Genomic DNA, 21,150 nt, shown 5'->3' on the forward strand with positions numbered 1-21,150 from the left:
AGTTATCAGCTGCAGTTGATGATTCCTGCCACATGATGGCGTTGATCAGCTGGTAAGGTAAAAGGACAAAAGGCAACAAACAGATTAACACTTATCCTGCAGACTGGGGCTCCCGCAGACCCCAGAGGCGCTTTTTGTCAGCTCTCACAGGTGCTGTATTCCATCATTATAATTACTCCAATAACTTTGTCAGTCAGTTTGTTCCCAATGACTTCATGTCACTTTCTGTTTCTTATTGCCTTTAACACTCTTTTGGCACATCTTAACTGGCAATCTCCTTCCTCACCCTCTTGGTTTGCCTGGCCAAAGGATGTGATGTTTTTTTTTTTTTGAGCCTTCAAAAAATAAATATGTAATCAGATGATCTAATGATCATTTTACTAGGAAATGGGAACCTTTTAATTCATATTTTAATCTGTGTTGCCTCCTGAATGACCGTCACCTGTCTGATCAAATGTATTACTCTACCTGGTGCTCTGTCCGTTTGTTATCTGTCTAATTGATGCCATATTAATTTATACACTAAAATTATTGTACTATTGTTGTAGATTTTTATTTAATTGAACATTGAAGGGTGGTGCAGTGGTTAGCACAGCAAGAAGGTCCTGAGTTCGAATCCCCGAGCTGGCTGGGACAGTGCCTTTCTGTGTGGAGTTTGCATGTTCTGGGTTCTCTCCAGGTTCTCCGGCTTCCTCCCACAGTCCAGAGACATGCATGCTATGTTAACTGGTGACTCAAAATTCCCCTAAGTGTGAATGTGAGTGTGAGTGGTTGTCTGTCTCTATGTGTCAGCCCTGCAATGAACTGGCGACTTGTCCAGGGTGAACCCCGCCTCTCGCCCAATGACAGCTGGGATAGGCTCCAGCCCCCCGCGACCCTTCAGGAATAAGCAGTTACAGAAATGAATGAACATTAAAGGACCAGTGTGTGTGTTTGCAGATTGTTCTATCTATGTCATGTATCTATCTGTAGTTATCCAGCCCTCATTAAACACACATACTTGCATGTGCACATGCTGATGAAGGCCGGATTGCCAAAAAACGTTCTGTGTGATTTTTTGCCAGACACAACAAGGCAAAAAGCTGTGATGTGTGAAGGAGAACTTACAGAATCCAAGACCAAAGCTGGAGCTAGTGTTCGATTTGCAGACGCAAACACAGATTTCCTCATGTGCTCTGTCTTTTTTTGTTTTACACTATATGCAATTTAACTGTAACTTTCCTAAAAACATAATAATCTTTTCAGATTACATTAATTACATAACTAGTAATGTTTTGAGAAGAAACAAGTACAATAGTTTGTTCTTGGTTTTGCCAGTCGGTAGTCCTTGTATGTTAAATATGCTGGATGAGGTTGAGGGTTAAACACTTTATTCTCAGGTCATATAAATGTATCACAGATTGAAAATATACATCGGTTGTCAGTCAAAAACAAGCTGTGCAAATCTCTTCAAGATTTATGATATGAGACATGGAACTAAAAGACTTTAAAGAAAATATAAAAGATAATAATTCAGAGTCTAGTTTGTTTGACATTTTGGCCCAAATGCAAAGCAACAACAGCTCCATATCAGTATGTCTACACATAATACTTTTTCAATTTCTTTTCTCCACATAAAACAATTTTAAACATATCAATGCCAGCGGTGTAATTTTCTGATCCCTTCATTCAGTCCCAAAAAGTGCACACAAACACTCTGATCCAGAACCAGGTGATTGTCTTAATCTGTACCGTTACATAGCGTGAAGAGAGAAACAATGAAGTGTGTGTTCAGGCTGCAGCTTCACATCTCTGGCTGAACAGCACCTCCACCACCTTCGGATCAGCCAGGGTCGACAGGTCGCCCAGGTCCTTCTCGTTGCGGGCGATCTGACGGAGGATTCGCCTCATGATCTTCCCTACACAAAGCAGAGTCAGTGTTGTGGACAGATTTTACCAAGGAGGAAGAGAGATTTTTACAGAGGAAGAGGAGACAGATGTTACCGAGAAGGAAAGCAGAGGAGGAGGGTGTTGGTTTCAAGAGGAGTTGAGCTGTTACCTGAGCGAGTTTTCGGGAGCGCTGGAGCATTTTGAATAAAGTCTGGCGTGGCGATTGGTCCAATTTTCTCTCTTACTGAAAAAAGAAAACAGAAAATGATTCAGTGCAGCAAAGATTATGGCTTCTCTGCAAAAAAAGGTTTCCCCAGGAGAATCTTTTTTAAGTTCCTTCATGATTTTAGTTTAATTTGTGAAACAGGTGGGAAAGAAATTGCCAAAAAAAATGGCAGCATTTTTTCCCACCTGTTTCACAGATGTTAAAAAAAGTATCTTAGAGGGATTTATGTGGTAAAACCTTTTCTAAAGCTGTCATAAACATAGGAGGGAAAACAATTTAGATCAGACTTAGACAATCGATCTCCAAAATTATTTTTCTCAATTGCCTTTCAGATCATCCGTATATTTTCCAGTCAAAAAGGCAAAACCTGACTGCTTTCATTCAAAGGTATTTGTATGGGCATGTCAGCTACTCTGTGAACAACCTCTGAGTTTTATTACTTTCTATTTTTCAACATATTTTTTCTCATTGTTTTAATTGTGCATTTTTGTGTATCGTTACACATACACGCAAGCATTCACATAAAATGTGATATAGATACTGCAACATAAGATGTAAATACACTAAACAGATTTTTCAACACACATTTCTTTCCTGGGATCGATCGTATTATATCGTATTCAAGAATAAAAATATCTAAAGGAAAACAAAAATCTCCACAACAAAGGCCATGCGAGGAGCCAAATCATATTCCTTCAACACTACAAATTTAACCGCCCATCTTAAGAGTCGTCTTTTTAATCATAACAACAAATTTGTGAAGAACAAAGTGAAACGGACACCAGTGAAAAAAAACAACTCTGCCTCAGCAATTTTCTTTTTTCCCCAGGGAATGGAGAAATAAGAGTGGGCATGATAATGTGCTAATTCCACCTCAGGATAAACTTGATGTTCTCTGCAACTGGGTGGAAAAAACATATGTGCTTATATCTGTATCATACTTGGCCAAAACTAGTTGGATTGTTTTGTCCAAAAGACATTGAATTTACAATGATATACAACAGAGAAAAGCAGCAAATCTAGACATTTGAGTAGCAGGAATCATAAAATATTTGGTATTATTGCTTAAAAATGACTTGACTTTAAAATTACTGGAAATCTTCTGTGTGATTAATCCAGTGTTCCCCAAACTTATGGCCTCTTTAAATGGAGCACTGTCTACTTTGACACTTTACATAACGTGAATAAGTTCTTAGTATTTCTACCAAATACTGATTTTTCATTCTCTTTTTTTAGAGGCCTGGAGATTCAGCTTTTCACAACTTGCAAAGATTTGAGAGAAGCTGCAGCAATTAGTCAATTAATCAAATTGATCGCTTTAAAGCATCTTTCAAACAAAATATTTAGAACCAAACTTAACGTGATTTTGTGTGCATTTTTCCTTTAACCCTTCAGTAACCCCTCAGTGTCGAGCCTCACCCTGTCTCTTGAGCTCCTCCACCAGCATGTGGTTAAACTCTGTGCTGTTTTTGAGCGTGACGAAGCAGTAGAGGCACTCGCCCTTCACCTTGTGAGGCCGACTCACCACCGCAGCCTCCGCCACGGCCGGGTGCTCCGTCAGCGCCGCCTCCACCTCTGCTGTGCTCATCAGGTGGCCTGAAAGTCACGAGTGACAAAGCATAAATATGAGAAATGAATAAACACAAGGTTTCTGCCCTCAAAAGGCTGCAAGGTAACATGTTATATGTAAGACCATTTGTAGTTATTGCTGTGATGTGACAGAGTATAAATAACTGTTTAATATTGTGATAACCTTTATTTTATCAGACAGTAACACCTCTCAGGACGGTACCTGACACATTCAGCATGTCATCTATCCGTCCTGTGATCCAGTAATAACCATCTTTATCCCGCCTGCAGCCTGAAAGAGACGAGAAAACAAGTTGCATAACCCCTGAAAGAGTTTTTACAACATCTTTTTCTATCCCCTAAAGAGCCTCTTTGGTATGTTAGTGAGAAATCAAGATGCACATGTTTGGTATGTGACTCTTGCTTCATCCTAAGTTACTTGCAATCTTTATGGCAGCAAAGAGAACTTGACTTTTTGTGACTAATTTTTGTGGCTTACCGTCGCCAGTGACATAGAAACCCGGGAATTTCTTGAAGTAAGTGTTCTCGAAGCGTTCGTGGTTTCTGTACACGGTGCGCATTATTCCAGGCCAGGGCCTCCTGAAAACCTGCAGCAAAACACAGCAAATACAAAACAGAAGAGAAGTATGACTGTTTCTGAACTGCAGAAATACAATCAAGTCAAATCAGGCGAATACAGACAACACAAAAAATAGTATACCACAATAAAACAGCATAAAAAGAATGAAAGAAACATAAAATGGATAAGGATTACTACTACTAGTAGTACAATCACTTCTATAATTAGTGTTGCACATACCTACACAAAATCATACAGTGTTTTCATTTAAATAACAAGTTGTACAAATCTGTATAATATTTTTGCATATTTTATTGTCAATTTGCTATTTATGCTTGTTGAATTACAGTATTTACTGTGTTTATTGTTGTGCATCAAAACCTGATTCTTATTCAATGAAGCTAAATGTAATACAAATAATAAAGAATATAAAAATAATGCCAGCAAGTAACAACGAAACAAGGAATAATAGAAAATATGCTCAAGTATATTCAGGCAACAAAACTAATGGTTGATCAGCCAACAATATCACCTGAAACTGAGGCGTTAAGGTGAGCTCAGTTTCACATATAGCACATATATTTTTTTAATCTTGCAGCCTTTGAATCTTTTTTTTTTTTTTTGTTTTCTGATTATTTTTCTTCTTCTCCTGTGTGTTGATCTGTTGATCTGTGCAATGGCGAGCCGCTGCGCACAGTGGCCCTTACATGGATAAATAAAGTTGTATGGAATTGAACTGAAATTTACCAGATAACCCTCGGCCTCGCCTTCCAGCTCCTCTCCGTGTTCGTTGAGGATTGTGGGCTCTACCCCGAAGAAAGGAAAGCTCTGAAATATGAGATGTGGATTTAATGTGAGATAACTGTGTCCTTTCATTAAACGGCCCCTGCATGTTTCATTCACATCATAACCTGGATCATAATCTACACATGGAAAAAACAGAGTTTTATATGAAAAAAGAAGGTTGCATTCCCTGCATTGGCTTAGTTCAAAACATCGATGGATATATTTTCACACAGAGGTTAAAACCTTCCTTACCAACATGTTTAAGATTTACATAAACATGCCAGACTGTGAGATGATAACTGGTGTAGAAGTAGATGTTGTCACTTACAGCTGAGCCTGGTTTCAGCGGCGTGGCAGCAGGAAGAGGAGTCAGAACATGGCCTCCCTGTATAGAGGAATACACTGATATTTAGAGGCACAGAAAACTTGTCTTTTAGGTGCTAATTATGTTGACTGTGCTGCAATATGCACAGTTGTAAATTGCTTCTTTTGTTTCTTTGCCTAAATGTAATTAATATTAGTGTTATAATTACCTCTGCCAAGGAGGTTATGGTTTTGGTCGCTCATCTGTTTGTCAGCAGGATTATGGAAAAACTACTCGCCTGATTTTCATGAAACTTGGTTGGTGAAGGGATGTAATGGGCCAAGGAAAAACATGTTAAATTTAGGAGCAGATCCTAATCACAGGGCAGCTACACAAATTAGTTTTCACTTTCATTAACATTGTGATATAACGTAATTGTAACACCAGTGTCTATGGCAAATTAAACTGAATTGATCACACATGGGCCAACCTGTCATAATTTAAAGTAAATGGTGTGTAAATGTAACAGCCATTTTAAACAAAGCTATAGAAACAAATGCATCTGGCATTAAAGAAATGTCTAAATCTTTAAGTTAATTTAACCAAAATAAGCCTATTTAAGGGTTATTGTGGACTTGCATAATGCACGCATAATTGCTAATTGTTTTTTTTTAGTTTTAACAGTTATGATTTAACTAATTATTATTATTATTTGTTGATATAATCGAAATGTACACCCTCATTGTTTTATGATTAAGTACACTGTCTGTCTTATACTGTTTCTTGGCTATATGCAAAGAATAGTCCTCTTGTGTTAAAGTGTGTTAAACTGCCGGTTTTGTTGTAGTTTGTGTTGTTAAATGTTCAGTTTTGTAAAGGTGTATGAGATTAGGGCTTCCTCAGCAGATATACGTGTATTGATAGGGCATAAACAAAACTTTAATTTGGTTTCTTGTTTGGCTGAACTTGATGGAGCTCTGCAGTGTTTTCAGGTCTGGTTGTTGTCAGCTCATGCTGGTCTAATTTAAAAGTTTATGGTCTGTTATCGCTACACCATGGGCCGCACTTGTATTTCGCCATTGCAACCTACATCACAAAGCTTTGTTGTTTCTGTAGTCGTAATTAATTTTATTTGCATCTAAGGGAAACACCTGTACGATCCTCACATCTACACTTATTATTATCAGTCGGTACACTACGTTTCCTTACAGAAACACAATTCACAATTCTTATTCTAACCTTTCGAACAGGATTCTGGAATGTGGCTTGATATCATTTGAGATGTGTGTTTATTGTAGGCAGATTGTATTTGCCGGCACTTACAGTCTCTGTTTGCCAGAAAGTGTCGACTATGGGACATCTGCCCTGACCAACGACCTTGTGGTACCACTGCCACGCCTCTGGGTTGATCGGCTCACCAACCGTTCCGAGAATCCTCAAGCTGGAGAGGTCATACCTGGTAGAGACGTGAAATATTATCTCAGATATTTTATATATTCCATCATTAAGTGGTACTGACCGCTGATCTGGTTAACTGTGGACTGGTGGACTGTTTGCATTGCAACTGCATGTGTTGTGTGTACTGTTGACTGTTGGCCATATCTAGTATGTGTTGTTTTTGTATCTTGGTTGTGTTGTTGTCTGATGGTTTCTTGTTCTCAGGTCTCTTGATCTCAATGAGACAAACTGATTGAATGTCATTCGATATTAATATGTGATGCTAAATTCTTTCTGCTTCTTGCCAAATAAAAAATATCACCTGCTGTTACCATCTTGGCAGTGCTAACTCCCAGCTAATCCAAAAATGGGCAAAGAGGTGGAGGTTGGAAACAAATGAAGTGTCTACCTTGCAGCTAGCCACCTGTGAATAGTACCCACCTGTGACTCAAAGCAGGCACACCCTTAATTATGCAAACCTTTCAGCCTTGATATAATTTAAAGGGGTGAGTTATATAAAAATTCACCCCCCACAGTTGTCATGAAGAGGGAAATTAGCTAATAGAGACCAAAACTACCTTTGTACCAGGCTGTAAACATGTTTAATTCTGCCATAAAGTTGGAAATTTTAATATGTGGGTCCATGAAGATTGACTCACTTTTGGAGCCAGCCTCAAGTGGCCACTTGAGGAAATGCAGTTTTTGGCATTGAGCTTTGGCTTCACTTTTTTCTTTTGCTGCATGTTGTTTACAGTCTGAGAAACTAAGTTTTCCTGGCATCTTTTTTTGACTGATAGCATTATATTGAGTTAAAGGATTCTTGTGAATTTAGTGTTGAAAGTCTATGAAAAAGGCACGTTCTCACAGTATCACCGACGTTATTATTCATACAGTTTCTTTCTTCAGCTCACCACTGTGGAGTCTGTTACATAAGAAGTGGGAGCTGAGAAGGAGGTCTTTCAAAATTAAAGGTGGATATTTCCATATGAAAGCTGTAAAAATACACACAGACCACCTATAAGGTCAAGCTGTGTTTTTGAAAGTCAAACTCCTGCTGTAGCTTCTGTAAAATCAAGATTTTTCTGAATTGCTGTGGCATTCAGAAGACGCAGGCTCGTACTTCTGCAGTGGTTCTCGTCCGTACTTCATCAGCAGACGGATGGCTGTCGGAGCTGTGTAGAACTTGGTCACTTTGTACTTCTCAATAATCTCCCAGAACCGCCCGACATGAGGGTGGACTGGAATACCTTCAAACTAGAGAAAACATGCACATGCATCTCTAAGAAGAATGACAAACACAATCTGTAACACTATAAAATGTGTCTTCTAATGTCTTCTGTGGTGATTTTTAATGAAATGTACGGAATAAAGTCTCTTTCAGACTCACCAGGACACTTGTGGCACCATTTGCAAGGGGCCCGTAGGCGATGTAGGAGTGTCCGGTGATCCAGCCGATGTCGGCGGTGCACCAGTACACGTCGTCATGGTGATGATCGAAAACGTACTTGAAGGTCAGTGATGTGTAGAGCAGATACCCGGCAACCGTGTGGAGAACACCCTGTACCGTACACGACGTTAGAAACATGAATGAGGAGAAAATTGGTCAACACAAAGAAAGCACTCTGTGAAAATAAGGGAGCAGAAGAGACATGTATGCAGGTGTGTGTGTGTGTGTGTGTGTATGTGTGTGTGTGTGTGTGTTAGACAAAGACAGTGAGATATCATATCATCTGATGCTCTGAGCCCTGTGTTTTATGTAATAATAACATGTAATACATACAAAATATGCAGCTGTGGTGCTTTTTACTCTCTTGTTTTGAATTCTTGCCTCTAAAAGTTCAGAAAACCATCAGTTCATACTATTTCAAAGGAGAGACAGCAAATGATTTAAAAGCAGTCTTGCGTAGTAATGGATTAGGTGTTATTGGGATTATGTAAACAGATTACAAAAAATAAGTAACTATATCAGAGTAATCTGCCGAGATTATGTTTAAATAATGTGTAATAAGATTATAATTGTCAGTCAGTATACATTGAGGAATGCTGGATTAGATTTTTGACTGTGTCAAAATATGGCAATTTTAAAAGGTAGATATTGTTGGTTATTGCTCTAGGTGTCCTTAGCCAACAACGCTGTTTGCACCCAGGGTGGAATGGCGAATGTGGCTATTTGCACCCTTCATGGCAAAGACAAACCTAACCAACTAGTTTTGTTTCCTGACACCTAACCAAACTATGACTGACAAATGGAAAAACAAATCTATTTTATTGAAATACACACAAACTTTCAAATTAGGAAACTTTTCTTGAACAGCAACAACAAAAACTTTGTCAAAAGAAACAACATCTCACATGTAGAATACATACAGCAGTACACCTGGACTTTGTGCCAGTACTGTTTTTGTGAGGGTAACTTGATTTGGAAAATAGATTTTATTTGCACTAAAGATCTTTTGAGATGTTTAAAGAGATAAATACAATGGTGATGATACTTATCTCACAATATGATATTTTAAACTATGTGCGATATAATGAGTATTGTGATAATATGTATAGTGATTTATTACCTTTTCTCAAAAAGTTTAATTTCACCTTTGCATTGTTAATATTTTTTTCATAAAATACAGATACTTGGCATCTGTGTATCGATATTGCCAATATTGCCATGCAAATAACGATACCATGCTGTATTGAGTCTGTCCCTCATCCCCAGTAGAAGCAAGCACAGTAAACACCATTACTGGCTGATTAGAGTAGAAAATAGACGCTGTAATTTAAAGCATGTGGTCTCACTGAGAAAATGAGCAGCATTTTTTTCCCTGGAATTTTTCTCAGCTACTCTGCGTGCTTCTGCTATAAAACTAGTTTCCACATACACCTGTGTCTTACCTTGGGTTTGCCGGTGGATCCGCTGGTGTAGAGGATAAACAGAGGGTCCTCAGCGTCCAGCCACTCGGGCTCACAGTCTTCAGGAGAGTCTCTCATCGCCTCGTCCCACCAGACGTCACACTGTGAGTCCCAGGGCGTCTGAACACACCAAAACAACAGGGAACAGATGAAACACATAAAACTCCTCATTACATAAAGCGCCATGTCAGTTTAGAACTAACTGTAAATTACTGTGCCCCTCAAGGCATAATCTAAATCCTAAATTGGAAAACGTGTTTTTGCTGATACTCTTTTGTTGTTTCAGTCTCAGGAGAACGATTACATGAGCCTCTGTGGGCCTCGTTCAAATACATTTACAAGACTTTTGTCGTTAGCTGCTCTCCCTCTGATTGTTTTCTTTTCTCTTTTTATAGCCTGATTTCACAGATTTTTTTCCTTTTTTTTACATGAATGCTTTAAAGTTCACCTGAAGTCTTCAGCATCTGTGTCAGCACAGTGCCAATTTTGGAGTCTTTTCTTTGGAGAATAGCTATTTTTGTCCATGTTGCTGCAGGAGTGGACTTAATCATGTTCACCTTTCAGTGTGGGGCCCTGAAATGCTTTAATAATGCTTCATATACAAGGAATAGTCTGTCGAGAAACAGTGAATCTTTTAAATCCTGACCTTTTTAATGGTTGGATGATGTAATTTTTTTTTTAAATTAGAGACACAAAGTATGGCAGTGATTAGAACAGTATATGATGACATGAATTAACACGCAAGAGTCGCCTAAAAAGTGCCAAATGTGACTCTGTTCTGACTATTGTTCTTTAATGAATAGATTTTATAGACTGAAAGAATGATACCTTTATACATCGTTTAGTTTTACAGATCTTTCATTTTAGTCTATATTTTATACTTATCTTGTTGTGTGAAACCAATTTATATCCAAAATGTCCAATTTTCATGAGCTAAGAAAAACAGCCCAAAGAAAACTTTAACTTAAATGTAAAAATCACAAAGTTTGGAGATTTTATTTTCTAGCGAGGTGTTATTGTAAACTCTGGAGTTTTTACATCTTTATGTCACACTACTCGTCACAGATACTGTTAAGCTTGAAAAATACAGCTGTAAACTCAAACATTAGATGGTAACTTCAAAGATATCTACCTGTAGTTTGTTGCATGCAGCTCCACTTTTTGTCCTCAGTGCATGATGCTTGACGACAAGGCATTTAGTCACACAAGATGATCCTCTGTGAAGAAAAAGGTGGGAGAGTAAAAGTGTCATTTCCCCACCTTATTTTTTTGTATGTATTTTCAACCCGTCCATTTCATCCTATGAAATAAATATTTGTCTCAGAGGGCTTCACAGTCTGAACAAAACATCGCCCCCTGTTCTCAGTCCCTTTATCCATATAAGGAAAACTTTCACTAAAATATAAATGTAACAAAAGGGAGAAACCTTGGACAGAGCAACAGAGGAGGGGTCCCTCTTAAAACAGAAGAAGCAGTAGCAGACATGCATCATGGAGAAAATAGTGATATTAAAGGTATAGTTCAGATATTTTTGAAGTGGGGTTGTATGAGGTACTTATCCATAGTCAGACTATTTCCTACAGTAGATGGCAGTCGAGATGTTCGTCAGTTTGAAGATGCAACAGGAGCACCGGAGTAGGAAGCTATGCACGGTACTGCTGTGGACAGGGTCACCAGCAAAACATATTTTCACCACATTACCTTGCCGTCAGACAGCCTTTTCTGACAGGAAACCATCTTAATACAAGCTAAATATCACTCTCTCCAAACCAAATAGACTCTGGTCTGCTACGATTGGTTCATTTTTTTGTTATTGTGTGACTTTGGTGAATCCGAATGACCCTTTTCAAATACTAAACTCACACAATAACACAGACAAATTAACCAATCGAGGCAGCAGCAGACCAGCTCTCCCATCTTCTGCGAGGTGAAATTACTGATTTTGTGAATGGAGTGTGGTTGGTTTGGACAGAGACACATTTGGCTTACATAACGGTGACTTTCTGTCAGAAAAGGCTGTCTGACAGCAAGGTAAAGTGGTGCTTCTCCAAACTGTGGGTGTGTTAACCGTCATCTACTGTAGGTAATACACTCACTATATATATATACCTCATACAACCCCACTTCAAAAAACGTGACATGAGGGTTTGGTATAATGGACAATATCAGAATACGTTTTATTTTGAAATGATACCACTAAGTGCATTTTCTGTGCCCCTGATACTCTGCCACCCCCTCCCCAGATAACCATTCCCAGCATACTGTGCTGTTTCCCAGTTCACATCCCTCCCAGTCTCACAATACCAAGGGGGAAGAGCAGCTCAGGTTTCCCTGATGAATCTAAGCACCCCATGTTGCCCGGCAACCCCGTAATGTGGAAACTGGGCAGTGAACATCCTCAACATCCCTGATAACATTTGATAGGTCTTTGCTGCATGTGTGTGTGTCCAGTGACTCATATGTGACCAGCAGCTGGTGTAAATAAGGGCGTTGCAGAGAACAGAAACTGTCCACAGGACCTACTTTTCCCTGCACTTGTTCAGAGCCTCGTCCGCAATCTCTTTCAGGTTGATCAGCTTCTCTCCTCTATAAACACCATCTGTATGTCACAAATAGATGGAGGGACAGGGAGTGAGAGACGGGTCGATGCAGAGACGGATGATGAGGTAAAGATATTTAAACACTGAGTCACTTTACAACTTAAGAGCCATCTTTACAGCCCCTGAGAGCTATGACACATCACATCCTGGTGCTGCTGCCGGACCTACCTGCTGTCACCAGGACGCAGCTCTGGGCATCAATAATCCTCTCACACAGAGACTCAGAGGAGAAACCTGCAAACTGAACATGTGAAAGACAAAAAAGGGAGGGAAGTTGTCTCACTTTAGACCTCTAAAAGGTAAATCTGGTTTATTACAATGTCAGTCGTAGAATCATAGTTTTGTTTTCTATTCTTTATTTATTTAAACCACTTTATTAGGAGGTAGGGCTCAACATGTTCCAAAAATGATTTAAAATTATTTTGACAGATATTACAACTGCGATATGGGTCATGATTTTAGAGGAAATGGTCATATTTTATATTTCAGTTAAAAAAACATTAAAAAGATTATGTGATTTTGCTGGGGTCTGCACCAAACAAGCATGTTCTCTCACATCTGGAGAATATGATGGCAGACCAGGGCATCTCTGTAGCACTACAATGCTTAATTTGTATGTTGGGACACATTTTACCTTCATCAAAAAATTACAGCTTCTGGGACACCGCACTTGGCGAAATTGCGATGTTGATCATGTTTCAATTAAGCCCTATTTGGAGGTAAAATCAAAACAGAGAGAACAACCAGAATGCTGGTAATAATCCCTGATTGCACAGGAAACGTGGGCACAGCCATAATAAATACATTTTTGAATAATTTGCTAGATCAAATACATTTGTCTAAAAAAAAATAAGCAAAAAAGTTGTCAAAACAACTTGTATTATCCTCCAACTACTCATTTCTAGTTAGATTTCATCATAGCCATTATAGCCAGAATCCCAGGTTGTAATAAACTGGAATTAAACTTTAATTGGCCTAACCCAATAAATGTGGTCTAAACTTTTTTTTAAACACCAGTGGAGGGTGAGACATCCTTCTTACAAAATCCAGATCAAGCTCTGGTGTCTCAGATTTGACTGGCAACTTACATTTAAAGCAAGATGGCATAACTTTTGAAAGAGAAAAGTAATATATTCTTCATCTTACAAATTGAAAATCTCATTCGTAAGCAATAAAATGCAGCCTTGCTCAGTTCAGTGCGCTCAGGGGTTTTGACCAATATCATATTCGTGGCCACAGTGGCTGCAGTTCAGCCAGAGTTACATAGTCTTGTTTTAAAGGGATAGTTCAGATTTTTTGAAGTGTGGTTGTACTGTATGATGTAGTTATCTATAATCAGTGCATTAGCTTCAGTAGATGGTGGTTTGGAAAATCAGCCGGACAGGTAAGCAATGTACTGCCGTGGACAGGATCAACAACAACAACAAAAAAAATTTAACTACATAAAAAAGGCCCACCAAAAAGAAAATAAATATTGGTTCAATTGTATGCTACCTTTAGATTATTCTCACTGCTTTACTTTGCCATCAGAGAGCCTATTCTGATTGGAAATCACAACCATCCACTGCAGGCAATACACTGTCTATAGATAGTAGATAGTAGTATCTCATACAGCCCCACTTTATATAATCCAAACTATCCCTTTAAAGCAAAAACAGTTTGGTGCATGCTGTTCCTTCTCATTATCATGTATAGAGGAGATTGTGAGTCACCTTGTTCAATGTTACATAATGAACCAGACATTTATAATTAATCTTTTATATGATTGTCATTTGCTCCGTCTGTTGCCAGATGCTTGTGTTCTGGTGAGGGCTAATAGTTCACAGAGTATAAAGTGTCAGTGTTGATGACAGCATTATGAATCAGGTCACTGACGATTCTGGACTCAAAATGTCGCTGTATGAGTGGCACTGGCTGTCCTGCCTGGCTCCATCTATTGTTTGATTTCATGCCAAGATAATTTATGAATTATATTAACAGTCACATGAGAATCCAAGAGGCTGGCGCCACACCAAAGATCCTTAAGATGTTGTGATGTTCATATCAAATGTGACAAAAACTCATAAGGTGGAACATTTACAACAATGACCAAGCAGAGACAAGGTCGCTCACTCGTACGTCTGCCAAAAACAGGCCTGTGCAAGTTATAAAACAAACCCACCTCAGAGCAGCCTGGAGATATTTTTAACAGGGACACTAACCTTTGCACAGATGGGGAAGGTTGAAAAGCTAAAATAGTGCTGGCTTGCTTGCAAATCTGCACTGACTCTGATGCCTTCCCAAGCTGGATACAGCCAGTAAATGTCTGACCCATATATTGAGTGCAGGTGGTGCCAGCGCTCTTTTCACACAGAGAACAGCTGATAACTACAGGAGCAGAGCAGTCGGGACTAACAGAAGCAAAAACTCAGGTTCAGCTGATGTTTTCTCCTAGAAATGAGGTCAAAGCAGCAAACACTGCTGACCTGCATGTTGACTGTAACTGCAAAATCTCTCACGGATGATGACAAGTATCAGATGTTAAGGAATATCTAAATACAGGAAACAGGAAGTTGACTGAGGTTCCAAAAGGGGTCGAGTCAATCGAAGCAGTGGCAACTCCAGTGGATCAAATTTACTGTTCCTGCCAAAAAACTCTGGTGGCTTTTGAGAGAACTATATTTGACTTATATAACAGCGGTTTCCAGTCGGAAAAGGCTAGCTGATGGCTAGGAAAAGTGGTGAACTTCTATTATTATTATAATTATATATAACTGATTTTTTAGGTGGCTAAAATACATTTTACTGCTTAGGTTCCTACACTGGTACTCCTGCTGCTTCTCCAAACTGGGGACGTACCGACATATACTGTAGGTAATACACTGACTATGGATAAGGACCTTATACAATCCCACTTGAAAAAAACCCCACTCATCTGCTTCTCCAAAATGGGTGAAACAAAGGCTGGACATCAGTTAATCATATGTATATCATATCTTACCACAATGGAGTGAACGGCACCGATTCTTGCACAGGCCAACATGGTGTAGACCAGCTCAGGGATCATGGGAAGGTAGATCGACACCCTGTCTCCTTTTTTTACGCCTTGAACAAAGAAACAAGCAGGTTTTCATCTTGGCCTGATCTGACTTACTCCTAAACTCAAACCAGCTGATGTAGCTTTAGGGTGAGCTTCAGGATGCTGGATGTGGTCCAGCTGCTGTGCTGTACAGTATGTCTGATATGCAACAAGTGCACTGGGCATACTGGGCATTCTGGGCATAGAGCCATATCTGGTGAGTTGCAGCACACTGGTTATGGGCCAAATGACACTGCCAGGATTTGTTCTTGTAATTTCACAATATTTGAAGTATTTTAGATGATACTTTTATACCTATAAACCTGTATACTTGAGATATACTGTGGACTACTGCTGACACTAAAGTTAAATCATGTGATAATGTTTTTTTACGCTTTTGCCAAGAAAAACAAGACTCTTCAATGTTGAGATGAATTGTGTCTGTTTTTCCTCATGAATGCACATTGGAACTAAGCAATGTTGGAATTAAGCAAGGATTTTGGCATGACTTCACTACTTTCTTAATTTACTAAAACATTTTACTTCTACAGACAATTTCTAGTAAGGATCAAGGGATCATTTTTTTTTGCAACTAGACATTTTATATTTGGGTTATATTGCTTTTTTCCCCACTTAACCTTAGCAGCTTTGTATCGACCAATCTTATTTGGTTCTGTTCATAGGTGCATCACAGACATGGCCACACAATAAACCTAATTCTAAACAATATGCAATTACCCATATGTTTAACCATACACTTCTTCATATGCAGGTATGGAGACTCTGAAGATTGAAGAAGAGAGGGTCAGGAGTTTCTCACCCATTTGCTTGAGGACATTAGCACAGCGGCACACCTGGCTCAGCAGCTGGCAGTAAGTGATGGTTTGGTGGTGGTCAGGTGAGTTTCCCACCCTGAGAAGACAACATCCAAGAGAAGAAACACAATGTATGTATTAATTATATACAGCTAACCTCGGGTTTGGTTTTGTTTTCTTAAAGAAACAGAAACATTGCAGGTTCCTCCAAAAGAAGTTTCACGGTGAGGTCCCCTGAGTTCACTGGGGAGATAACCTGTTCCCGTTGTTGCTGGGTCTATATTGGGTTTGGATGTTTGTCAGGACAGTTGTTTGGAAAACTATGTGGCACAATGTTTCACAGGGCAGCAGACAGCATGGTAGCAGACTTCTAGTGTGGGACACAAGCCAAAACACTGCAACAACCTGATATTAACCTTATTACCAGACTGACGATGGTGAAATAAATTATTACATAAATGCGTGCAAAATGTTGAAAAATGTAGGCTGCATTACAGTTTGATGAAAATGCAGCTAAACGCAATAAACAATTTAACTTACTTCTGCAAAACAAGTAATAATAAAATAACTGTTCAATCACATTGTTTCATATCATGTCTTTATTTTTCATCAAACTATGGTGAGTAGTATCAATCAAAAGTATTGATCAGCAGTATGTGTATCTATATTTGTATTTATAAAATCCTAACGATACACATCTCTACTGTTCAATCAATCAATCAATCAGATGTAATTTTTATAGCACTTTTCAAACAATCAAAATGTGACACAAAGTGCGTACTGTTAGCTCTCAATGTGCATTCAGCAAAGCAAGGGTTAGATGTGTCAAAAATTCCTATATTTAAATAAGGATAAAACTGAATTTCTCTTTTTTGTGTGTGCTAAAGATAATTGAAAGTTGTGTCCATTGTTATTGTCTGCTGCTGAGAATTTCACAAAATTTGAATGACCATGTTGGGACAATACCAAAGTTGCCTGTTATCACCTTAAAATATAGCATGTATTAGAGAATTTACATACAAACGAGATTTAGGAAAACAAATCCACGTCTTTATCTCTGGTCGGCTGGACCGCTGTAATAGGATTTTCTCAGGTCTTTCTAAAAATGCTCCTGTCACTCATTCTGAATGCTGCTGCTTAAAGATCCAACAAATACCAATAAAGCTGAGCTCATTAGGCTCCTCCAGTTCAGTCAAATATTTTCTAACTAATACTACTCATTTATAAATCACCAAATCAATCAAAATACTTCTGCTACAGTATCCCCTGGGTTGTCTGCCATAAATCCAAACATGGTGAAGCTGCTTTTAGCTGCTGTGCTGCAGATATCTTGAACAAATTCCAGAAAATCTCAGACTGGACTCCACAGTTAATACTTCTGAAGACAAGCTGAGAATATGCTGAGTGTTTACCACTGCATTTGGACTTTGTGCAGTTTTTGTATATGCAACATAAATCTCAGTCTTTCATTTGTTATTCTCTTTCTTTTTCCTGACTTTGTTTTTCTTTTAGTCTGATTCATTTCATGTGATTTACTGTGCTGTTTTAGTCTCAGTGTCTTATATAATGCACTCATCCACTGTACGCATTCATTTGTCTGTACAAATGAGTCTCTTACAAGGACTTGAATGGGTTAAGAAACTCATAGAGAATTGGTATTAATCCCACTTTGTTAAAAACAATGTTTGCTCAAATGGTTACACTTAAACCACAGGACATCTGTCATCACAGTGCATTGAAACGCCTCTCAGTCTCCCATGTAAGGTCAATACTGACATTTAAACCAAAAGCACAATTCACTTTCTTAAGATAAAGTTGTAGAGAAAAACAGTGGAATGGATTACTTTCATGATGCCTTTTAATTGTTGGTTTGATTGAATAAACTCCAGAACATTGAGTACTCACATTTGTATTTGTGGTTGGCAAGTTCACATCTTTTTTGAAAAGCAAACATCTATTGATCCCATGTTATCAGCCTGTGTTATCTTGCAGGCTCTTGTAAATGCAAATAATAGATGCAGTAACAAGTAAAGTCAAATAAGAGGACTCACATTTGATTTTTTTAATACTTTTTGGTGTCTTATTTTTGCAGTGTCCTATCATTTGAGATAGTTAAATGCTGTTTGGTCAAAGTGTGAGTGAAAAGTAATACAAGTGTTTAACAGGTCATAACAAACCATCCAGTCACTGATAACTTGAATATAAAGATGATAATAACCCAGCTGACTGACTATATCCTCCTCATACAGTGTGCTGAAACTGCCATGACAAACACTTGAGCAGATATATTACATAAGTGCTTTGATGTAATGCAAACAGTTAAGATCCTTGTGTGGGTGATGACTGGTCTACACTGTGCCCAGTTCAATAGAACCCGTATAACTGCTGAGCTTGCACCTCTATTTCTTGTTTGCTGAGCCTCTTCAGTTGACAGAGTAAATATGTGCCATAATACGAAGTCGAAACAACATAATGTAGAGGCTTTTATGATGATGTGTGGCGTTTTAACAGCAAGCTACTGTAAGTTGAAAAGTAATTTCCATTTTTTAGTGAAAGTCAGAAGCTTGAAAGTGTCAATACAAGTTGTTTTATTCTAAAAACAATACACTAGAATCTTATTGGATTTTTGTTACTGGAAGATTTTGGAAGGATTTCAGTTGCCTTAATCCAAAACTTCGTTTGTATGGGACTCACAGGATTCTTACAACACTGGGAACAATAATGGTAATATTCTGTGCAGTGTTACTTTATTGCAGTAATATTAGATTATAACTTTTTCAATATCATGTGCAATCTTACTTTTCATTATTATTTTCATGTACATTATTACATTTAATATATTATGTTCATTATCATGTGCAGTATTACATTTAATATCATGTGGAATATTACTTTTTTTGTTATTATCATATGTAAAATTACATTTAATATCATGTGTTATATTACATTCACTATCATTACATTAGGTGTACTAACGTATATAATAATACTATAATAAATAATAAATATTACTTTTAATATCATTACCAATACCATTTTCATTTTAGTTTATCTTAGTTTACTTTTTTACTTATCTTACTTTTGTTGCTATTCTATTTGGTGCTTGTTTTGCATTGACTCCTCATACACTTTATATTTTATATTTCACTTTGTATTTAATGCTATTGTTTTTATTCTTATGTTTCTGTAACTTTGGAGCAGTCTCTGGTACAGGAATTTCCCTCTGAATTAATAAAGTTATATCTTATCTTATCTTATCTTATCTTGTTTTACCTTTTCTTATGTTGTAATCTGCTGCAATGTTAAATCATAAAATGTGGTGAAACCAAATCAGATTAAATCAGAGAATATTTTACAAAAAAACTGCTAAATGTTCTCTGTTGATTCAAAAGGTTCAAACATTAAAACACTCACACTGTGTTGTGCTGGCTGAGGTTTTGCTTTGGTGCACAGGGGGTCACCACAGGGGAAACAACAGTTGCTATTGACTGAATACTTGACATAACTGCAGGCGGTGCTTCTCATCAAGGCCAAAATTCATCACCATCACTCCAGACAGATGTTTTGCTTACCAGTAAAAAGCAACTTTGTCACCGAGGTTTCTCTCCTTCACCAGCCTGTCCAGGACATTATAGCACATGTTGGTTTTGGCCCCTTCCATGCATTTGACAAAAATGTTCCCTTTTGTCACGTCAAAGTTGTACTGCATCATTGGTCCTGTTGCTGGCTTCTTCCAAAAGAACTCATCAGCAACTTCCTTCCAGAAAGCTAAAAGGAAGTGATACTTTATGTCAATGTTACAGGCTGCAGATAAACACAGAGAGACACTGTACACAGACAGGCTCAGAGGGAGGAGAAATGCAAGGAAACAGTGCAAGCTCTGCACTAAAAATACAGACGTGTTTGACCTACCTTCTGGATTCTCCAGAGACTTCCTATATAGTGCCAGATAGGAGTTGAAATCAGGCACGTGAGCATCCCTCTTCATGTCATCAGGAGGGTAGTACATTTTGTCCTGAGAGTCAGGCACAACCATTGTGGAAGGACAGATGTCGACAGGGCCTATATCATCTGAGAGTCAGAATGTGGGTTAATCTGGAGTCACTGCTGATCTGTCTGGATCCTCCTGGGATAAGGTAAGAACACTACAAGGCCTCCTGCGCCAAAGCAACACCATTCAGCGCACATAAGACCCACCTCTAATCCTGAAGCTGCAGGCTCTCTGCAAGTCTGCTTAGGGCCAGACTAGCCAATTGTCTCACACTCTGAGGCACTCCCACTTTTTCATTGGTTGAGCCCTTCCTGGCCTGTTGGTGGCATTATTTTTCCAAGCAAGGAAGTGGAGGAGGAGGAGGAGGAGGTGTGCAGCAAAATGAATGCTGGGGAGTCAGGCCAGCACAGGGAGTTTTTGTCTGACAGGGAGGGTGATGGTCGGTGCTCCAGAAAAAAAAGAGAGAGAGAGAGAGAGAGAGAGAGAGAGGGAGGAACCAACATTGTGTTCACTGATACCCTGTAAACAACATCCCAGATCCTCATGGCATTGTCTTTAACCATATTTATTTAATTTAAATTAATTTAAATACTTACTTTACGTCATTCTTTAGTTCTTTAGAGAGTTTGTCAGTTGTTTCAAGATAGAAAGACATGCATCTATATCCCTTAGAATAATGTGCTTTATAGCCATTTTTTTCACACCATTTAGAAATGTATTAGAAAGATATAAGACATAATATGCACCATATCAACACTGAATACCCATAACATACACACATACACATCAGGAGAGTGTGTTTCACTCTTAGTGCTTACATAAAATAAAACGCAGAATATAAATAATAGAAAATAAAATAGGTCAAATAAAAAATATTAAAAAACAATGATAGATTCATAGATTAGAACGGAATCTATGAATGATGAACATAATATAAAGTAATAAAAATATATATATATAAAATAGGCCTAATATAGCCAGGCCACCACTGAAAATAAAAATGTGTTC

At 38.3% G+C, this 21,150-nt stretch overlaps 1 protein-coding gene across 3 annotated transcripts; it reads right to left on the minus strand.

Annotated features, from left to right (window-relative positions):
- Nucleotides 1-1,353: 1,353 nt before the first annotated feature.
- On the minus strand, nt 1,354-20,512 carry acss2l (acyl-CoA synthetase short chain family member 2 like). Of its 3 annotated transcripts, XM_084731663.1 has the most exons (19): nt 20,349-20,512; nt 20,064-20,222; nt 19,724-19,919; nt 16,157-16,248; nt 15,259-15,362; nt 12,447-12,519; nt 12,202-12,277; nt 10,811-10,895; nt 9,661-9,798; nt 8,159-8,329; nt 7,892-8,025; nt 6,658-6,790; nt 5,359-5,415; nt 4,992-5,072; nt 4,164-4,272; nt 3,888-3,956; nt 3,515-3,691; nt 2,039-2,113; nt 1,354-1,898 (listed from the first exon to the last, which is right to left on the minus strand). In XM_084731663.1, exons 2-19 carry the CDS (start codon nt 20,185-20,187, stop codon nt 1,771-1,773), a joined length of 2,022 nt encoding a protein of 673 aa, XP_084587789.1. In that variant the 5' UTR covers nt 20,188-20,222; nt 20,349-20,512; the 3' UTR covers nt 1,354-1,770. The 3 variants fall into 3 exon arrangements, with proteins under 3 accessions (XP_084587789.1, XP_084587786.1, XP_084587790.1); XM_084731660.1 differs by lacking the exon at nt 20,349-20,512 and having other exon boundaries at nt 20,064-20,342; XM_084731664.1 differs by lacking the exons at nt 19,724-19,919; nt 20,064-20,222; nt 20,349-20,512 and having other exon boundaries at nt 16,075-16,199.
- Nucleotides 20,513-21,150: the final 638 nt, after the last annotated feature.

Source organism: Lutjanus erythropterus, chromosome 12 (assembly GCF_056507025.1).
Source record: "Lutjanus erythropterus isolate fLutEry1 chromosome 12, fLutEry1.hap2, whole genome shotgun sequence".
NCBI classification, from domain to species: Eukaryota; Metazoa; Chordata; class Actinopteri; order Lutjaniformes; family Lutjanidae; genus Lutjanus; species Lutjanus erythropterus.